Raw genomic sequence first — 20,550 nt, 5'->3', positions numbered from 1 at the left:
CAAAGAAAGATTACACTGAGCCAACTGGACTGTTTAGCCACACAGCAACGGTTGCTATGGGAACCTACCTGCCAAAGGCGTTCATTAAAGCCACTATTTCCTGCCGGCTGAGCTGGAAGCCCTTCGACGGGCTGTGTTCTGATAAGTTCTGGATCTCCTTTTCAGAGAAGAGGATCTTCAGAGCCGTGCCCAGACCCTGAGTCTGCACGCAACAGAAAGCTGATTAAGTTGGCAGAAAAAAAAACTTTTTACACAGATTAGAAGAAAATTATTGACATATCATCAAGTCAACTGTTTCTACAACCTGAACTCCAGAAAAGTTAAAGTGAAAATTAAAAGATGTTCCAACCACATGAACCAACATTCACAGCAGAACATAAAGAGCATAATAAATGTTTCAACTGAAAACCTATATAATACTTTACACTTGGGCTGGATGATTAAACAATAAAATCAATACCACAATGGAGTATTAGGGCCAGGCTAAAAAAAAAAAAAAGAGAAATAAGTCATACTATTACATAATATTTTTGAATTTATGCTCATATTACTACAACTTTAGTCATGTATTACTTTGACTTCATTCTCACAATGTTATGAGTTTATTCTCAAAATACTTTTTATTTTATTCTGAAAATATTTTGACTTTATTCTGGAAATATTTTAACTTTATTCTCCAACAACAAAATGTAAATTAATTAATTTATTTTTTTTACCCTGGCCTTAATAGTCCGTCATACTATACACACGTGATCAATATGAATAGAAAATACGTCCGATCGAATTTTACTAAACTCTGATCCAGAACCGCACAGCATTCTGGGGGATGTAGGCAGAGGAAAGGCTTTAGCTTCACAACCTCTCTGGTGGCATCAACTCACTCACTTATTTGTTACCTAGCAACAACCTAATGAGTAGAGAGAGAGAGACTGACCTGCAGCTTTCCCCAGAGCCGACACTTACTGCAGCCCACACAGTCCATAATCCGGGAAATGTTTTTGAAATGGAGCCGGAATTCCTCCTGAATGACAGAAAAGGAGGCACAGATGTTCAGAGTTAATTTATTAAGCTGGGTTTATCGGTAAATTAACTTATATTGTCATTTTCTAGTCACATCAACCGTTCAACATGACTTTTAAAATAAGTATTGTTCACCTAGACGACCTCACAATGCTCACATGTTCACAAAAAGATGCAAAACTCTGCAGACAAGTCTGGGGTAAGTCACTTCTCAAGAACAACATTACATATGGAGGGTGAAGGGGGTTATGTATGGAGCTGCCTTTTGCCCCTCTGAACTATCAAACATAATCCTGTTACGACTACGATCTTCCTGGGGGATTGTAGCTGCCTGCCCAGGTCGACTATCATGGCCCACTGCTGTCAGGGGAAAGGACTTTTAGCGTTATTCTCTGGCAAGGAGAGCTACTATTTTCTTGACTCATCACAACTGAAGTTGCTTTTCAAACCAAATTTACGACTAGCATGCAAACTTATTTACTTCTATACTTAATGTAGCTTTAAGTCTCACCTTTAAAGTCTTGGCCTCTATTTTGTGTCCGGCAAACATGGACTTTTCATCAAAGTGCATTGGGAAACTTCTGGAAGAGGAAAAAACCAACAACTGTAAAAACAGGCTCACAATATCTAAAGCAACAGCAATTAATTTAGTTATTGATTAATCTATTAATTATTCTGACAATTGAATAATATGTAGATTATTCAATTGTCAATAAAAATTGGACAATAAATATTGGAACATCCTACAGATTTCTCATTTAGCCCTTTTTACACAGCTCTAGAAATACATTAAGAAAAAAAATATTCCTTCTAAGTAAGAAAATAAACATTTTATTACTTAAAATGCAATGATGTGGCATTTGTAACAAAGGACGCATTTGCAGCTAAAACGATCAGCCATTTCTGCTTGACGTAACATCAATACAGTGTAGAGCTGATTTGGAGATAATTTTTTAGATTAATGGATTAATAATTGGATAGCAAAAGGTGCCTAATAGTATTTTTTTAAAGGAAATTGGACCGTGTGAAGCTAAAACTAGGTCACTTGAGGTATTTTGGGTAGAACATATTCACAGAAAAATAAGTTGTTTTTTTATCTTAAATACAAGATGTCTACATTTTTTGTACATTTTCAGCTTACTACAGCTTTGATGGTGGTGTTCTTTCAGCAAATTATCTTTTTTATAGTTTATCTGCTCCAGTAAACAATTAGCTGATTCATCACAATTAATAATTTCAGCCCTAATCTGCAGCTTCTGAAGAGGATGCAAGTTGAGAAAATTAGCAGCCTTGTGCCAATAATTACCAGCACGTCTGCATGAGATTCCACAAATAATGCACGTTGGTATCAAAGCTAGTGGAAAGTCTGTGGAGATTTCTTACTTGATCTCATTAAAAATCTGCAGCAGCAGCTCTTTGGTTTCTCCGTCCTCCTCAGAGCTTCCAGTGTACAGGTTGACGATCGCTCGCTCGAAGTATGGCGCCACCTTGGAGAGAGCGCGCAGCTCTATGAGGTACAGGAAGTAGAGGTTCTTCAGCCGCCTCGTGCCCTCGCCCTTTGTCTCTGCCGTGTCGAAGCGGCGGCGAAACTCCTGGATGTTTGGGCCCCACGCCGGACGGCCCCAGCCCTCTGACATCACAGACAGAAACCCCTCCATTTACAGGTCATTATACTTAACCAAAACTAACGAAATAACAAAAAATGAAATGGAGAAAAAATGTCATTAACTGAAATAATTTATAGGGAAAAACTACAACTAATTGGAACTATAACATGTTAATAAACCTAACTACAACATACTGAAATTACAGACATAATATTCTTCTTTTTTGTGTTTATCAATCAATTTATTAGCTTTCAAACTGATATGAAATAGATTTTTTCCCCACACAAGCAGTTTACGTCAACTGTAAACTTTACGGCATCCCATAATCCTCCTGGCAACATTTATGCTAGTGTGCAAAATGGCGACAACAAAACTTGAGAGAAAACACCAGTTGGTTATCATTAGACTGAATAGATTTTTTTAAAAACGGTGTCTTCTGTTGAGTGTTCATTAACCAATCGATAGAAACATAATCGCAATACAATATTTTGACCTTTAAGAATTCTCCACCTAAACACAAACTAAAACTACCTCTGTAAATACTAAAAAGTAACCTAAAACTAAATATTTAACTACTAAAAACTAGCAATCACAGTGTAACAACTGAATTACACAAAAACTCACAACAAAATAAAGGTAAACCATAATGAAAAATTCAAAACCATTATAACCATGCCCCATGTAATTAGTTGGCATTCATAACATGAATCTGCTAAGAAAGTCTTTTATTGGAAAACAAAAAAAGGGAAATAAATAAATTATTGTGAATCTTGTGGATTATGACTGGATTTAGTGTTTTAGGGTGTGTCTATGTTCATACCGTCCAGCAAGAACTCTGCACACAGGTGGATGTTGATGCTGCTGTGGAGGCCCGAGATAAGTCGGTAGAAAACTCTTTTTTCCAAACACAAGCCTGGACAGAAAGAGCGCTTGTTTAGTTTCATCAAACTGCAAACACCAAAACTATGTGGGATTAAATTCAAACCATCTAAACTAGCTTCTCTCTGCCTATGATCATATTAAGAGCCTGCAGAAATGTGATTGTGAATCTCTGTAGCTTCCAGCTTGAAGTGACTCATGGAAAATGCTCTCAGGAAAATGACTGTTGGCTTTTAGCAGAAGTTGGCAGCTCAAAATTGTACTCAAGTAAGAGTAGAACCACTTCAATGTATCTTTATTCTAGCAAAAGTTAAAAGTCGCCATCCAAGAAATTACTCAAGTAAAAGTAAAAAAAAAATATTTGGTAAAAGGTAACTGATCAAAACACTTAACATTCAAAAATTACATAATAAAATACATCAAAATATAAAGCTATGTAGAAATTTGGGTATTTTAAATATCAAAATTAAAATAATTCATATAGATAACATAATTACAAAACCAAGCAAAATAAAAATGTTTCCAAATCTGTTTCTTTCAATATAAAACTCACAAAACTTTAACAAAAACTGCAGGTGTGTGTGATGATTGTTGTTCTTTCGGTGAAGACAATCCAGACATTTTACTCAAATAAGAGTAGTGGCACTTTAAAATAAAATTACTCTAGCAAAATTAAAATGTGGCAATGTGAATCAAATAAAATTACTAGAATTAAATGAACTGACCTTCCAGCCACTTGTAAAAGCCTTCCCCTGGCATCCGAAACAGAAGAAAAGATGCTTAATCTGAGTTCACAATTAAAAATGACGTGTTGTGCAGCCAGTTGTTTCACTCACCATCATCGTCTCCTGAAAACAGAGCAATAAAGAAAATAAATTTACATTAATTTCATTAAAACAATAAAATTTAATGAGGAATGTTTTGTTTTGTGGTGGCTGTTTTACCCCCATGATGCATTCATGTCAAAATATACATTAGACTTTAATTTATGAACAAACTACTCGAGTTTTTCAGTCCAATCAAACTAGCATCCCTAACTCTTGTATGCATACTGTTACTAAATACAATTTGTCAAATGATAAAATCTAATTTTAATCACCTTTAATCAAAACCCCAGTATAAACAAATTATAAACCCTGGGCTGACCCAGGGTTTATAATCTCATTGAGATCTTTGATTTTACTGACTGCTGTCCCCTGCTGAAGTGTTTTTTTGTTTGTTTGTTTTTTACTTGTCTCTGACCAGAACAGGGAAATTAAAAGTCACTGAATAACTCTGAACATCTAATATGTGCTGATTTTCTGTTTATGTTGAACATAATACGTTTCCTCAGTAAAGGCAGCACTAAAATTGTTAAAATGACCACCAATTTTCAGTATTCACAAGGCCAGAGATTCTGCTCCAGTCTCAAATGAACATGGTTTCTGTGGCAGTGCTGTCCATGGTGTTGAACTTAAATCAAGTAAAAAGCTAAATATTATTTTTGCGCTGCTCATGGTGGCAGAATGTAAGAGCAGCTCTGTTACATTAGTTCTAATAATTTTCTAGACTTTATTTTTTTTATGAGCTTTGGACAGTTATTCTCTTTGCTTCTGAATGCTGTGCAGCTGGAAGGATTTTTGCCCATTTACTACTTGGTGCATCTGGTTACAAATAAAAACAAAAGTTGTGTCGTGTTGCACATTATTATTGTTTAGTTTTCTTTCTAATGGGTCTTTCAGGATATTACTGAATCTCTATTAGTGTCACTTTATTATTTAAATTGTATGTTTGCTCTTTATGGACCTGGCAGCGTTTCATTAAACTGTTTTTTAGTTTGCATCCACTTTTCTTGTTTACTTGTTTTTTGTTTTTGTTTTAGAGTTTTAAGAAAGACCAACGTTAACAATCTCTGACGCTGTGTGAGATTCCCTCCTGCCTCAAACGCTCCATCAACATCCTGGTCCCCACAAAGCGCTCCGTTACAGGACTAAATTACTCCAGACCTGCCACACGGTTGGCTGTGGTCATGGAGTCCTTTGAGCGACTGGTTCTGACGTCACAGGCCCCCTGCAGGCCTTGCAGTTTCAATACTTAATTCAACAGTTAATCAGATGATGCAGGTTTACACTTCATCCTGCACCAACACCACTATCCAGGCACTTCAGCCTGAATGTGACCTAGCATGTTTTTGTTTTTGTCCATTAATGTAACTGAGTTTGACTTCATGAATCAACAAAATAAGTTGGTTCTTTTTTTTATTATTGAATGTTCTGCCTATGTCCATCAGGTGATTTTAAACCCAGTTTCCCAGTTTTTGCCTTCCACTTCAAACACTTAGACTTGACTTACCTCTACTGGGAGCCAAAGGGTTCAGAGGTCGGTACACTGATCTGGGTCTGCCACAGAAAAGAAAACATTTATTAAACACACACAGACAAATAAGAAAAACTTAGTTTTGTTGTCAAACATCTAGCTCACTTTAGATGCCCCCCTGTGGCTCTTAACTTGCTTAATAACTGAGCAATATTTTAAAATGTAAAATTGTAACATTGCCACCAAAAAATTGCATTTATTGTGCAATAATAATGGATGAACTAGGATGCAAACTACATTGAAAGAAATGTCTTAAATTTGGAAACAAAATTGTAATTTTTGCTCTGTAATTTTAAAATCTAAGCAGGTTTCATATGTTATGCGTTATAAAAACAAGCCATTTGGTTTTAAAGTCATGTTATGTTTGTGGCTCTAAGCAAATAGCAAAATTAGCTCTTGGGATTGTAAAGTTTGCAGACCCCTGATCTAGCAGGTTTGTTTTCTGAAGCTAAAATTCAGCCTGAACCCTGAATGAAACGTGACAGCACTAATGTTTGGCTGGTCTCACTTGAAGCAGTTTTCCTCATAGATGCTGTTCCAAACCCTCCATGCAGAAGCCCCTTTATAGCCGGTGTATCGCTCTGGATTCAGCAGCAGATCCACATACTCTGCATCTGGAGAGGTTTCATCTGAAATAATCCATACAATGTTTTGTGGTTCTTATTTCTCCCACCAATAAAGACTTTTTTGCTACAAACATTACACCCTTTCACACCTAACTACTTCCACATACTTTCAGCTAGAAATGGCATTCAAACTTTAAAATATAGTAATATCCCTTAACTACTTTTGTTTATTTCAGCTTTTTCATATCTTTTACAGATTTCATATTAGACACAGATATTACACATATTAGCGTCAACCGAATTATTTCTGTTTGCTGAACATCTTAGTGATGAGAGACAGAATATGTCAGAAATTATTTATTAATGTCTTCATTAATTCATAGGTGAGAATAAGAAGGATTTTACCATCTAGCTCACAGAAGTGATCCTGAGCATCATCGTGCCTCGCCCAATCAGCGAAGGCCTCTTTGCTCTGGTTACTGTAACAAAGACAAACTTAAAATGAATGAAAAGAGACCAAGTGAATGCATCGATCATTAGAGATCCCAAATGTTCAACCAGTGACAACAGAAACGAGACGCTTTGATGAGCAGAACGTCATGAAGATCAGAGCTGAACCCGAAACATGTTGGAACATTTAAAGTAAGTTACCCAATATCCCCATTAAGGCTCAAAGGTTAATCACATTAATCTTGATGAATCAATTATTGAAATAATTGTTTGTAAATTAATTGCTAACTGAACTATACAGACTTAAAAAAGGCAATTTGCTGGGAAAAATATATACTCAGAGCAGTAATTAAATCCAAACTGTACAAAATATATTTACATTTTGCATTTAAGATGAGGAAAAAAAAAACATTGTAAATATGTTTTACACAAAACTCCTCAAGTTGCATTGTTTTTAGCTTCACCCAGTTCAAATTTACTCAAGGAATGTCATGTAATTGTATTTTAGGAAATATCAATTTACTTATTTAAAAATGGAATTGGTTTATTTCCATATTTTTAATGTATTGCCAATATTGTATAGAAAACTTAAGTAGCTTAGTGAAAAATCTGAAGAATGTGCCAATTTATACAATTAATCATCAGATTAATCAGATGAATAGATTAATCGATAACTAAAATAATCACTAGTTGCAGCCATATTGGCTTGTAAAGGACGCAGACCTGAGAAACTACCAGTTAGTCTTCTATGTTTGAGGATGATTTCCCTTTTCTATAAACTCACGGCCATCTGGCATCAGTTAAAGGAAGTATTACTAATAATAATATCACAACGCTTCACTTAAAAAGGTCATTGTTCAGTTTTAGGGAGCGCTAGCTGTGTCAGGGTCCAGGAGACACAGGTACTTGTTTAACCTGCTTCTAAAATCCCTTTGCATTTTGAAAACGGGGTACGCAGCATCTCCAGCAGGAGTCTGACCCCTGACCTGCAGCAAACAGAGGAGGGTCAAGGTGCGTGGTCTGACCTCAGGGTGTTGTTGATGGCGCCGAGTTTATTGGCCTGCTCACACTCAGCCTCATCCGACATTGTGTTGGCTGCCTGGGAGTACTGAACACACACAAGGAGGTAGCATGTGTTAGCATGAGCTAACAAGCAGAATTTCAACACCTTTAAGTAATCAGAAACTGCTTCAGCCTGTGAGTAATTTCTATTTTACAAAAAAAGAACAAATATTTTTTGACTTTCAGCTGTTTTGCCTGGACAAACCGTCAAGATTTGAATTTTAATATCCCACCCCTTTTCAAGAATTTAGAGAATGAATCGTTTTCCACCATTATAAAAACAAACAACTGTGATAATGAGGCTGAAATATGCAGTCTATAAATATTTATATGAATTTATTTAAGGCCCATCATGAACACTTTCATTTGCTTGATTTAGGTTTTGTGAGAAGAGAAAGTGAAGACGATAGCTTCACTTTTTTTTTTTTTAGTTTCTTCCTAGAAGAAGAAACCTGGAAATTCGGGGTCACCAATGGCATTTTTCCGGCCAGTCGTCAATCTGTTGATGTTTAAAAACCCTGACATTCGAATTTGCCCAATGCTGATTTTTATTGTCTGAAAATTTGAAAACTTAGCAACTTTGTTGTTGCTGTTGCTAAGCTGTCAACAGTGGGGTTTACGATTGTCAACTTGTGCAGGTGCAGATGTGACTTTGTTAAAGAAATTAAATGAAATTAAGAAAATCAGGGTCGATTTAAAACTTTCCTCAGGCTTTTTCGTTCTCTAGAATCGATGTGGTTCATTACAATTAAAACAGCCGAATCAGACGGCTAAACTCTGCGCACGGTTGTAAATAGAAATTTATTTTAAGAGGTTTTCTTACCTTGTTGTAATTTCCAGACTTGATGCCAATAGGAACTTTACTCTGCAAAACCAACATCAACAAAGTCAGCACCATATTTTTTATTTCATTCATTAATTTATTTCAAAAGACAAAATGAAACAAGCAGCCATCTGAACATGAGAAAAGATCTGCCAAGAACACAATAATTTGCTTGTCACTACTTTTTTGTTTGAAAAGGAGTAAGAAGAATTAACTAATTCTTCCCCTTATCTAAATTTAATAAAATATATCACTTACCGACTCTAATTATCAAAAATTTGTAATTAAAAACATAACTAAACTTCAGCAGATCAACTGAAAATTGCATGTAGTGATAACTTACATAGAACTAAATACTGGTATAAGTTTCCAGTTCATCTGACTGAATCTGTGATGCGAGTGTGGGTGAACTCTGACCTCTGGGCAGGGCTCCACATGGCAGTCTTTGATGGAGCAATGTCCATCATCGGGCCAGAAAGGACATGGACGCTTCAGGTTCACCTGGGAAAAAGCAAACATGGAGTCACTGCGTCTACAAGACATTCTGGTGATCATGATGGCTTCCCAGCTAGAATTCAAGACTCACTTAACTCTACAAGTACACTACGCTTGGCTGGATATATAAACGGACTCAATGTGCAGAACTGACATGGAGGCTCTTTGTTTTAAAAAAAAATAAACATGGAAGTTGGTATGGAATTACAAAAGACAGAAAATATTTTTAAAAAGGGGCTTTTATTTCAGTAATCCCCTTGTATTAGGGCCAGACTACAAAATTGGTTGTTTAATTATGACAACATAGTCATAACAGTAGCAGAATGAAGACACAATTTTACCAGAACATCTCAAAATGATGAGAAAAAAAATATTTTTGAAGAAAAAAGGTTTCTGTAGTTATTGGGATCTAACTTCAGCAGCTCTGCGGTTCTTTCTTTGAAATATTCAGCCGTTTGCTCAATTGTTTCAAAGTCCTGCTGCTGATAACAATTTGATGCTGATGTGTTAAAATTTTTTCCTCATCTGTAAAACAGATACCAAAGTATAACTTCAAAAGATGCTCAACACACAGTTGATTTTTTTGTTATTTTTTATGCAGGAGTTTTCGTAAAATTATGACATTCTCCCAATATTACAACTTTATTCTGGTAACAATAAACTCATTATTCTTGCATTATTTTGAAACACGCTTGTCAAGTAAGATGATAGGCTTCACTCTTAACCATGGAATCCCAAAGAAAAAGAGAGAAAAAAACTGTAGATTTTTTAAAACTTACATCTTGAAAAACAAGATTAATCGAATTATCCTGGATTACAGGCATACTTTTACCTTTGTTTGAATTAGTATGCTCCCACTTATCTTAATGCTATTACACCTGGATTTTCTCACTCTTTGACAATAAATTATATTTCTCTTCTATTTTATTAGTGATAAAACAAAACAAGTGTGATTTCAAAGCCCATGGAAATGCAAAACACAACCTCTAAGCTCTTAGGACGTAAACCTTTAAAAAATAAACAACTTTTTATGCCAGTGACGAATGCAACGCCTTCCATTGATTATATTTATTTCCACCTGCTGGATAATGTTTATAGCTCTGAACATAAATTACACTGATTCATAATCCGCTTACCTTGTAGTATCTGAAGTAATCTCTCTCCGCCAGTTTCTTGATGCGAGGATAAATCTTGAAGTTGTTGAAAACGTCAATGCTTTCAACATCACAGAAGCAGTCATCGAGAACCCCTGTGAGCTAAAGCAGAGCACAAAAAACAAGGCAAATTAGCTGAAACTTCCAGGAGATTTATTTACTTTCTAAACGTATTGTTGTTTTTTTTAAGAAAAGTTCATAATAAACTTTAAATCCTACAACAGTAGGTTGATCAAGGCCCATGAAATGTCATAATGTCCTAAACATCTATGAGAATGATAAACTGGAACACAATAGCAAGTGACATATTTAGGAAATAATATGTAACTAAATGAACTGTGAGATTCTAGCATTTAATTTACCAAAAGAAGAGATGGAGGAGATATGAGCTGAGTTGTGTTGCAACAGCAGGTTTGACACACAAACCACCACCAGTTTGAACCATCATTAATACTTTCAACACACAAATGTGTTTTCTTATCGGAGCCCAGAAAAACTAAAAGAAATCCCCTTCGATCAAACATGCTAACGCTGAGGTGAGCCTCAACTGCAACAAAAACCTAAACCAGAGAACATTAAGACGTCCAGCAAATGTTTAGAGAAGGTTGTATAGTTTTCCTTCTTATGAAAATCTGCTGTAACACACCCAGGTCTGGGTAAACAGGTTGCTTTGTTTCAACAAGTGATTTAACAAACTAGAAAACAATTCATCCAAATTGATGCTTAAATACCTGATTCACTGTTTGAGATTAGAAGAACAAGGCTAAGAACATTGTCTGAAACTTAAGAAACAAAAATTGCAATAAAATATACATAGATGAAAATGTTTGCATATGGAATAAATTTTTAAAAATCCAATACTGAAATTATGAAGATTAATTTTATTTGTACAGGTAAGTTATTCACAGCCCTGGAATATTTCAATTTTAAATTATTTTAATTATTTTGGTTGAACCACTAAGTTTGACTTTGTCAGAAAGTAACAACTTAAAAAAAAGTGTTTTGACTTTTGTTAAATGTTCTATTAAATCAATTCAAACACTTTATTAATCCCAGAGGGAAATTAAATGTTGTAACTCATTTTATCCAAGTTTCTGCAGAGTTGCTGTAGATGCCAATGGCTGTAGTCAGGAGTTTTCTCCTGTAGCAGTCAGTGCTACAGCAAAGCTGAAGAAGCCTCTGATTAAAGAGGCTTCACAACGAGGATGCACAGTGTTTCAAATAATGCAATCTTTCTCAATAATGACGTAAATCTCTTTATTAGCATTATAACAATAAAACACTTCATATAATTGTGGACCATTCTTTGAATGTTTTCAATATTTTTGATGCATTATCTTTAGGAATGAGCTTAAAGCAGTCACTCAAATTTCTCTACGTAGTTTCTCTATCAAATCAGGACTTTGAATGGGCCTCTCCAAAACATCAATAATACCTTCTGGTAAAATGAAAAAATAACATTTGACCTAACTCTTTAAGAGGTACCAATTTACAACAACCATCAGTTTTTATTCAGAATTATAAACGCAAATTCATCCTCATAAACAAACATTTCAATATGACCCTAGTTAAAGTAAAATGCAGTCAAATTCAGTTTGTAATACAAATGATGGCTTAAAAAAAGGCAATCCATCTTCCGGAGAGAACATGTTTAAAAAGCAGAAAAGAACGACTCAGTTTCAACACACAGAAACTTCCAGAAACCCTAAAGTGATCAACATGTGGTTTGAGTGGAGAAAAACACGGAAGAACTGTCTTTTTATAGTAATGAAACTAATTGAGAAACAGAGATAAACTGATAAGGTCTAAGGAAGTGGTACGATTTCTAAGATGATGAAATACATTTTTGTATTTTGTACTTTTGAGAAGTGAATGAAAGATATCCTAGAAATCGGCTACATATTGTATTTAAAGGGGATTTCCTGATCAAACAGCAAGAAAGTTCCTCCTTGGATGCTCTAGTACAAATATGACAAACCATGTTTTAATTCTATATAAATGCAGTTTTTTTATGCATGGAGAACAACTTTTACAGAATCTTTATAGATCATTTGAATTAGTTTCACAATTATCTTCAAATTTATGACAAAATGTACCTGAAATTTAAAGTTTAAGGCATTTACAATGAAAAATGTGTAATGGTTCCTCAAAAAAAAAAAAGAAAAATTATTCAAAACTGAAACATATTTTTCCACAAATACACAGAAGCATTTCTAAACAGCCAAATTTGTGAACAGTGAACTGAGATATCAAGATACTAAACCCCTGAACAAAATTAAAGCGTAACATTTTTCAGTTAGTTCTCTTTAAAATAGTGGAATGATTACTTATATTCCCTTTAAAACCTACTTTCTAAGTGAAAAACAATGTATATGCATTTTCAAATTTTTGATGTAAACAGAGCAGCAGCAGGACCACATACAGCTTATTTTTGTTATTCACTGTAGAGAAGAAACACTGAGATAATCTCATCAAAAACTTTTACATTTATGCGATAATCTTCAAACAAGAAAAGCTTTTGAATTCCTGGTCAGATATACGTTGGCTACGCTGCGTCTCTGGTAACAACTACTGCCTGAATTTGCATCAGATGAAAATCAGTAAGTCAGGGTTACTTAGTGCATTACTGGAAATACTTCCACAGGTTGAAATTATTTACTGAGGTTTCAAAAAGTAACGTACATTACAGTCATTTTTGTCGACTCACAGGTCAGGTTAGTGTTTCATTTTCAGAATCAAACTGATTAATTACTCAAGAAGCTAACATATGTGACCAACAAGGGATTCTATTAGACCCAAATGAAGAACTATAAAAAGTTTATTAAGCGGCCATATAATAGTACCACATTAAACTCTTTATGAAAACTCAACTTACTTTTTTAGTTGGTTTTTTTTTGTTGTTGTTTATAAAAACAAAATGTTGAAATTAACTAATGTCTGAATTTATCTTTTAGGAATTGGGAAATAAACTTACAAAACAATCTAAAGACAGCTTACAATAACATTTGTATAACTAGATATAAATAGCACAGGTGTAGCAGACACTCAGGAATACCAGTTTGTCTTGTTATCGCAACAGAAGCATGAAAAATTAAAGTACAGCTGACCTCTGAGTGCAGCAGTCCACTGAAAGCCAGCACCATAATAGAGTACCCAGTTGTTCTCAGCATCATTTCCTTCTTCTGATATTAACAAAGTTTCCCTTTTGGTGGTGAAACTGCTCTCCATATGCTGGGGCAGAGCAGAAGTGCGTCTGTAGGCAGAGCTGTCATAACTAACCAACAGCTCAACCCCTGATACGGTTCCACCTCCAAAACAACCAAACCCCGCCTAACGGAAGTGCTCTGACTGTAGTTTTAGGGAGAACTGTGCCCTTTATATAGCAGTAAAACACAGTAGAGTAAAAACTACAAATCCCATGAGAAGGCACAGGGCAAGATGCGGAAGCAGCCAATGAGAACACACCACGATTTGGACTTGTCCGTGGGAGTGAGACCTGTTTGAGCTGAAATTAAAAAGCATTACACCCACACAAAACCCGAATGCTGTTAGAGACAAAAACAAGGCTTTGTGTGGCAGTGAGGTGGCTCATGCACTGAAGAGTTGCTGCAGCACATCTGGATCAGAGGTTCTGATCCAGAACTGCTTCTTTCGATTAAGCAGAACTGAAGTTGGGACTTAGAAAAGTTGCAGGGTAGCAGAAGACCAGAAATCCTGACCTGCACCGTCAATATTTGATATACAAAATGCTGCATGGAGACAGAACTGAAGGTAGCAACGTAATAACACGCAATTCTGGATAAAAACAAATCTATTTTCACATAAAGCGGCTAAAAAAACCCGTTTGTAGGGTGTCCTTACATGACAGAGGCAGCTCTGATCCGCACTGTCCGACTCGCTGCTCTGGTGCTCGTTGTGCTGCGTTTGGGGTCTCCCGCTGTTCTGTTGAAACCAACCAAAAACTAAGTTCCTCAGAAAGCAGATGGACAGCAGAACCCAGCAGGCTTGTGCAGTTATCCTCCACATCCCTCACGGAGCTGCGCTGCCAATGATGGACGAAGAAAAAAACAGACTTCCGCCTCTCTCTGTTCGACTGCGATCTATGGGATGTTAGCCACCGGGCTAACTCTAGCTAAAACTGAAGAGTCCGCTCACACTGCATAAAAACACACAGAGGCACGCTGAAAGAACAAAACATGTCTTTCTAAGTCTGTGGCCACCAAATATCCATCTTACTTTCGATTAAAACACACAAATACGCTTCTTCCTTCCGGAAAAACAGTTCCCATCGTTTTTCTTCTTCTACGCTGCTCTGCTTTCTTCTTCCTGTTTTTTTTTTATTGACGGTTGCCAAGCAACGTTTTGGTGCGCAACCGCCACCAACTGGAATGGAGTGTGGGACGGGATACTAAATATCTACATAAGTGTAAAACTACAGAATGCAACTTTTATTCAGCTAATAATCTCAATGGTCTGGTTCGAAAAAACCTAAACATTACAATGAAAATCCAAAAGCATCAATTTACTAAATAAATCCACAGCCAACAGAAATCACATTTTAATAACAAGCTGCAAGCTGTGGTGCTTTGTCTTCACAGTTGAGTTGTTTCAACTGACTCTCTTCATCTTCGACTCCCTCTGCATCACTTTGTATGTGCCTGTAAAGAAAATAAGAGCAAAGACAAAGTGATGCATTTGAAATAATAAAAAATCTTAAGATAAGAAAAGCTAAAACTATGATGCATAAAGGTAAATTCTCCTGCACAGCTCTGTAATCATTATTTTAACACTCGTCATTTTTTGTGTCACAAAACTATAATTAATCTATGTAAACTGAAAAAAGTATGTTTTGTCTTAACAATCTTGGTTTATTTCATACTGAAATGATGTAATGTTTTTAAGGAAAAGGCATTTATGAGTTCAGCAGGAGATTCAACAATTTATGGATTTTTATTTATTTATTTATTTTATTTTGTATTTTTATTTTTTTGAGAAACTAAACTCCAAATTATTCCCAGAAAACCTTCCTACTCTTAGATTTTTCTGTAGAGTACACTAAAATTTGAAAGAAAATACTTTGTTCCTTAACCCACACAAATACCAGAGTTGTACACCAGAGGTCTGAAAGGTCAACAAGCCACCTGACATTTACAAAATCAAGCAAATTTGGGGTCAATCAACTCAGCTATAAATATTTCAGCTCCCCAAACCAGCAAAATAATAATAGTAAAATTAAATTATATCAATTATGCTTGATTTTGTTAGTGTTGGAGCTGGGGGACAAGTTATTATTTAGTGACCTCTGGAAAATTTTTTTTTATTATAATGGCACAAATGAAAATCACAAGCCTGCACAATGTAGCGTAGTTGATTGATGCTATATTTCAATCAGCTGTGGACAAATGCAAACCTTCCCTCCTCAACATCGAGAATATTTTCTGGCAGATTGATGTTTAGCGTTTCTGGGAGGAGAAAAACTAAGCCGCCACTGATGATTCCAGTCCCAGCGAAGATCACAGGAGGCAGAAGAAGCCAAACATCTTCCAGCAGCATGACCATTGGAGCTAAGGAGCCTCCCAACCGACAGAGACTGCAAGTGTAGCCTAAACCACATTGCCTTCACAAAAAAGAAAGAAAAAACAGGTGTTGTGAATTGCTTTTCTGACTAAATCTGACTAAATGTGTACTGCCACAAAGCTCACAGTATTTTTTGACCTTACACAAATATGAACTAAACTTTGACCTGTGAGAAGCATTCCAAGAATGACTGAATGCAGTGTAAAGTGCTTTAGAGTCCTCTGGACTTGATAAAGCAAGGTAGTATGCACGTAGGCTATATGTTAGTCTTAGCTAGCAGATAAAAGCTACATTAGTTAAGCTAATTTTGCTAGTTTGTCAGTAAACACAGACTTTTATCTTAGTATTACACAAAGGTGGGTAGAGTACCAAAATGTTTAATCGAGTAATATTTGTAATGTACTTATATTTTTAGGTTGGATAGGAACGAGGTGAAAGCTAGTTCTAAGCTTACGGCATTTTTATTGTTGACATAGCAACTGCGATGACAGTTAATTATGGAAAGTAACAGTTAAGGATGCCTAAAAGATGGCAGGCAGCTAATAGTGACTATGTACACTAAAGGTTTGAATTGTAAGCTTAGGATGACGGGTGTTACGGAGTGAAAGCTTCTTATGTATATAAAGCTCGTATGTATTTTACTGAACCTTTCTGTTCAGTTTTTATTGAAGAGAAAAACGGCAACAGCTGATAATGGCAACAGCTGTTCGTAACCTAGCAACCAAAAATCAACAAAAGCAAGATAGTGACAAAACAGAACCAGATCCTGTTAAGCATTCTTCAAAATAAAAGACTTCCTCTATTTAAATAAACCATGTCTCACACTTAAATATATTCCACTTTACCTTTGTAATTATATACAATCATGTTCAATACAATTAATAATAATCATCATGTAAATTATGCTTAACATATGATTGTAAATCAGTCACTTATCATGCAAAATATACTGAACAACATATAAGTGTAAAAAAGTCACAACAACAGGAGTTTACCTGAGGACAGTTGGATAGAGTTCAGTTGAGTAGAGGAATGCTGTGGTAAATGCTGCCTCAGAGAAACCTTTTGCCACCACAGCAATGCATGTTCGAATCACAGAGTACTCTAAAAGGAAAAAGTCACATTTCTGAACATATCCATGCGCGGGTATTTATCCAGCTTTTTTTTCCATATGTCAAAGACGAACAAAGAAGTAAATAAATTAACCTAAAGGTATGACAGTGTTTATTCCAATCAGAGCTCCTGTTATGATCAGAAACCATGCCTGGCCGTTCCGACGGCCAATTACATCCAGGATGAAAAAAGTGAGGATTTTGGCTGGGACTTCAATAGCACCATAGATGAACTGAGTGAGGTAGATGCTGACGCCGAATCCTGAGATCTTGAAACTGATCCCATAGTAGAGGAAGGAAACAGCAAACCTTCAAATACAGATATAGACATAGTCAGACTTTATTGTCATTCAGATGTACATTTCAAATGTACATTTTGAGCAAAATTTTGGTGCAATTTAATAAAATGGTTAAGTTGAAATTTTACAGAAACCTGCACCACAGACTGCAGTAGTGCTACTAGTTGTAGTAGTAGTAGTAGTAGTGGTGGTATTGTTAAAGGTTGATTTAGTACCAGGACAGCCCAGAGAGGAAAGTGATCTTCCTTAGCTGAGGGGTTCTGATCAGGTCCAGGTAGGTGTGGTTCTTCTCTGCCACTTCAGTGACGGTTATCTTCCTTAGAACCTGAAACAGCAACAGAGTTGATCACCGATTTGTCTGATTATCAGTTGATTTATTCAGGTAGAACATTTTAAGCTTAGCTAACTTTGAAACGAGAACATCAAGTTGAATCAAGCATCACTCTGATATTGCCTACTCATCAGGGCTTTACACACATACACACAGATTAATAATTTAATTTCAATGTTTTTTAATCCTATCAATATCTGCTTCCTTTATTACACTTAATTTGCTTAATTTCTTTTTCAAAACTGATCTGCATATGCTTTAAAAAGGGAAGTATTATGTGTTTTCCAGGCACTTAATGCCGTTTTATAGTACAATCAAGTAATTGTTACTTTCCGTTTGTATAAAAATGCTACATATATCAAACATGACTTGATTGTGTAATTTGACACCTTCAAATTGAGCTTCTGTCTCTTTAAGAAGCTCCTAATCTCTCTGATACTCCACCTTCAGCACGTCATGACAATAATGCTAGTCATTGTTTACAACCGTTCTTATGAAAGTTAGACTGAGAAATAGTTTGTGTGATAAGCTCAGCAGATGCGTAGTCCCATCAGAAGTTTGCTAACTGCTGCTACTGCTAGTTTGAAGGAGTTGTGTGGGGGAAGTGTGAGGAATGGTTGCTTTATAAGAGCAACATTTAGGCACACTGAATGGTTGTAATGGGAGATTCAAGGATGTCTCAAACATGCATGAAAGAATCAAATCAACACTCCAGTTATGTTTTTGATGAGGGAATAACATTATAACATAACATAAAGCAAGAAAACGTTGATCTTTACCTCAGTGTCCAGTTTGGTTTTGCGTTGATCGGTCCTGTTCATTTTAGCACATTGAACCAAATACTTTTTTGCTTCCTCTGTCTTGCCGTTAGCCAACAACCAGCGAGCGGACTCAGGCAGCCACCTGAAGGAAAACAGAGATTACTGTCTCTCATTCTTATTGAAACAAAAACTACAACTGCTAAAGAGAAGAACAAAATATCGCACCAACAACAGATGATGGTAACAGCGCAGGGAACAGTCACTGCCAGCGTTAGATGCCTCCAGTCTCGTATAAAATAGGCAAGTAGAGCCAGAAGCATGTTTCCAGCGCTCCACGACAAACTCATAATGGTTCCCGTAAAGGTGCGGTGCTTTATATCTGTCCACTCAATACCTTAGCGTGTAGATAAATAATGGACAAATTCAATTTAGCACTGAGAAACTCTATAATTATCTTAATACCCATAAAACATGACCAAATAAATGATTTTAAAAAATTATTTGAATAAAACTGTTAATGTATAATCTGCTGGTACATTTAAGTAGCTCTGTATGAATTTTAAAGTTTGAACAGAGGATAATACTAAATATATACAGTATATGACTTCAAAATATTAAGTGTATGACCCTTTTTTGCCTTTTACTTGCACAAATTAGCTTGTACAATGTTTAGAGTTTGTATTTAAAGCCTGTATATTTATTTGATGTGAAATGGCGTTGTTACCAAGGACTATTCCGATAATCGACAGCCCACTGAGGGATAAGCCGGAAAGCACTCTGGAAATGGCAAACATGACATAGGATGTAGACAAGGCAGCGGTAGCTCCAAACAAGGTGGAGGCAATTAAAGCCACCACAAGCATGGGCTTTCGACCAAGCCTGCAACATACACAGAACATAAAACACAAGTTATTATCAGGAGTAGCAACAAGTTTGAATTGTATTATTTTTTCAAACCTCATTCAACAGAGACTCAGGTTCATTTATGTATTGGATTTAAGTAATAACTGCAACATTATCCAAAGTGGTCAAAGTAGAATGACGCGAAAATAAAGAAAAAGTCAATAAAAACAGAAGACAATATGCTATAAAAGAGTAAGTTTCAGTGCTACCTTGTGCTTTAAAATCAGATTAAAACTATTCAAGAATATTGTTTCTCAACATAATAAATGACACCTGTAGCTTAACTTTACTCCTCAGTAACGCGCAGTAATGTGCATTTTTGTAGACAGTGAAACTGTCTACAAAAACAGACAGAACAGAACGTATTTCTCAATAAATTGGTACTTTCTTGTTTGCAACAAGATGCTGCAAGTTTCAAGATATGTACTGCCATTGCTGCAAACTCATCCTAAAGCAACATCAGCTACTTTGCAACAGTTTGATGTTAGGGGGTGGTCATCATAAGGGAGATACCAAAATCACTGTACCCATTTGGAAACAGCAGTAGTATCAACAACAAGATTCTTTGTTTAATGAGACTTTCACAAACTCACAGAGGTCTTCACATGCATCTGTTGGTCATGCACCAGAGGTTACTGTAGTTGTAGACAAACACTAACACAAGTTTCTGATAAAAACAAAAACAAACAAAAAACAGTGGAACTAATTAGAAATGACCAACAGCTAATAGTTTTTCCATTATACTGTTGACTGAACCATTGACCAGCATCTCCACACATACATGCAGCTTTACTTAAAATCAGAGCTTTGTTCTGCTGGATCATTGTGTGATAACATACTGCAGCTAAGTGAAGACAGAACATTCATCTTTGGTTGTGAACAACTTTGAATCCAGGAGTCAGTTATATTTTTCTATAGTATTTTTTTCTTCTATTTCTTATTTTTTGTTTGTTTTATCTTTTCACTCTGGACCTTCTTATGTGTCTGGGCTAAACATGCAAAACAACTTATCAAAATACTTATATATATATATATATAGAGAGAGAGAGAGACAGAGAGAGAGAGAGAGAGAGAGACAGAGAGAGAGAGAGAGAGAGAGAGAGAGAGAGAGAGAGAGAGAGAGAGAGAGAGAGAGAATTTAATTACATTAATTATA

General features: G+C 35.8%; 2 protein-coding genes across 4 annotated transcripts in view; both read right to left on the bottom strand.

The window, feature by feature from the left end:
• ero1b (endoplasmic reticulum oxidoreductase 1 beta) overlaps window positions 1-14,758 on the bottom strand; it is a 19,190-nt gene extending 4,432 nt beyond the window's left edge. Inside the window, exons 1-15 of the mRNA XM_015057274.1 lie at window positions 14,273-14,758; window positions 10,394-10,513; window positions 9,180-9,263; window positions 8,763-8,804; window positions 7,903-7,985; window positions 6,833-6,906; window positions 6,370-6,490; window positions 5,838-5,884; window positions 4,343-4,354; window positions 4,232-4,258; window positions 3,448-3,540; window positions 2,404-2,650; window positions 1,532-1,601; window positions 935-1,021; window positions 69-202 (exon numbers count right to left, since the gene is read on the bottom strand). Coding sequence (XP_014912760.1) covers window positions 69-202; window positions 935-1,021; window positions 1,532-1,601; window positions 2,404-2,650; window positions 3,448-3,540; window positions 4,232-4,258; window positions 4,343-4,354; window positions 5,838-5,884; window positions 6,370-6,490; window positions 6,833-6,906; window positions 7,903-7,985; window positions 8,763-8,804; window positions 9,180-9,263; window positions 10,394-10,513; window positions 14,273-14,437 — 1,406 coding nt within the window. The 5' untranslated portion in view covers window positions 14,438-14,758. The remainder of the gene's footprint in view (window positions 1-68; window positions 203-934; window positions 1,022-1,531; window positions 1,602-2,403; window positions 2,651-3,447; window positions 3,541-4,231; window positions 4,259-4,342; window positions 4,355-5,837; window positions 5,885-6,369; window positions 6,491-6,832; window positions 6,907-7,902; window positions 7,986-8,762; window positions 8,805-9,179; window positions 9,264-10,393; window positions 10,514-14,272) is intronic.
• Window positions 14,759-14,837: 79 nt separating this feature from the next.
• Window positions 14,838-20,550, bottom strand: part of slc22a7a (solute carrier family 22 member 7a) — a 14,767-nt gene continuing 9,054 nt past the window's right edge. For all 3 annotated transcript variants that reach the window (XM_015057272.1, XM_015057273.1, XM_015057271.1), the window contains 8 exons: window positions 19,216-19,370; window positions 18,717-18,885; window positions 18,510-18,633; window positions 17,615-17,724; window positions 17,195-17,409; window positions 16,984-17,092; window positions 15,822-16,028; window positions 14,838-15,069 (listed from right to left, as the gene is read on the bottom strand). In XM_015057272.1, coding sequence (XP_014912758.1) covers window positions 14,970-15,069; window positions 15,822-16,028; window positions 16,984-17,092; window positions 17,195-17,409; window positions 17,615-17,724; window positions 18,510-18,633; window positions 18,717-18,885; window positions 19,216-19,370 — 1,189 coding nt within the window. In that variant the 3' untranslated portion in view covers window positions 14,838-14,969. The remainder of the gene's footprint in view (window positions 15,070-15,821; window positions 16,029-16,983; window positions 17,093-17,194; window positions 17,410-17,614; window positions 17,725-18,509; window positions 18,634-18,716; window positions 18,886-19,215; window positions 19,371-20,550) is intronic.

This window comes from Poecilia latipinna, unplaced genomic scaffold, assembly GCF_001443285.1.
Source record: "Poecilia latipinna isolate Pla-1442-1.1 unplaced genomic scaffold, P_latipinna-1.0 Scaffold1451, whole genome shotgun sequence".
Classification (NCBI taxonomy): Eukaryota; Metazoa; Chordata; class Actinopteri; order Cyprinodontiformes; family Poeciliidae; genus Poecilia; species Poecilia latipinna.
This window is presented reverse-complemented; position numbering and strand designations above follow the sequence as displayed.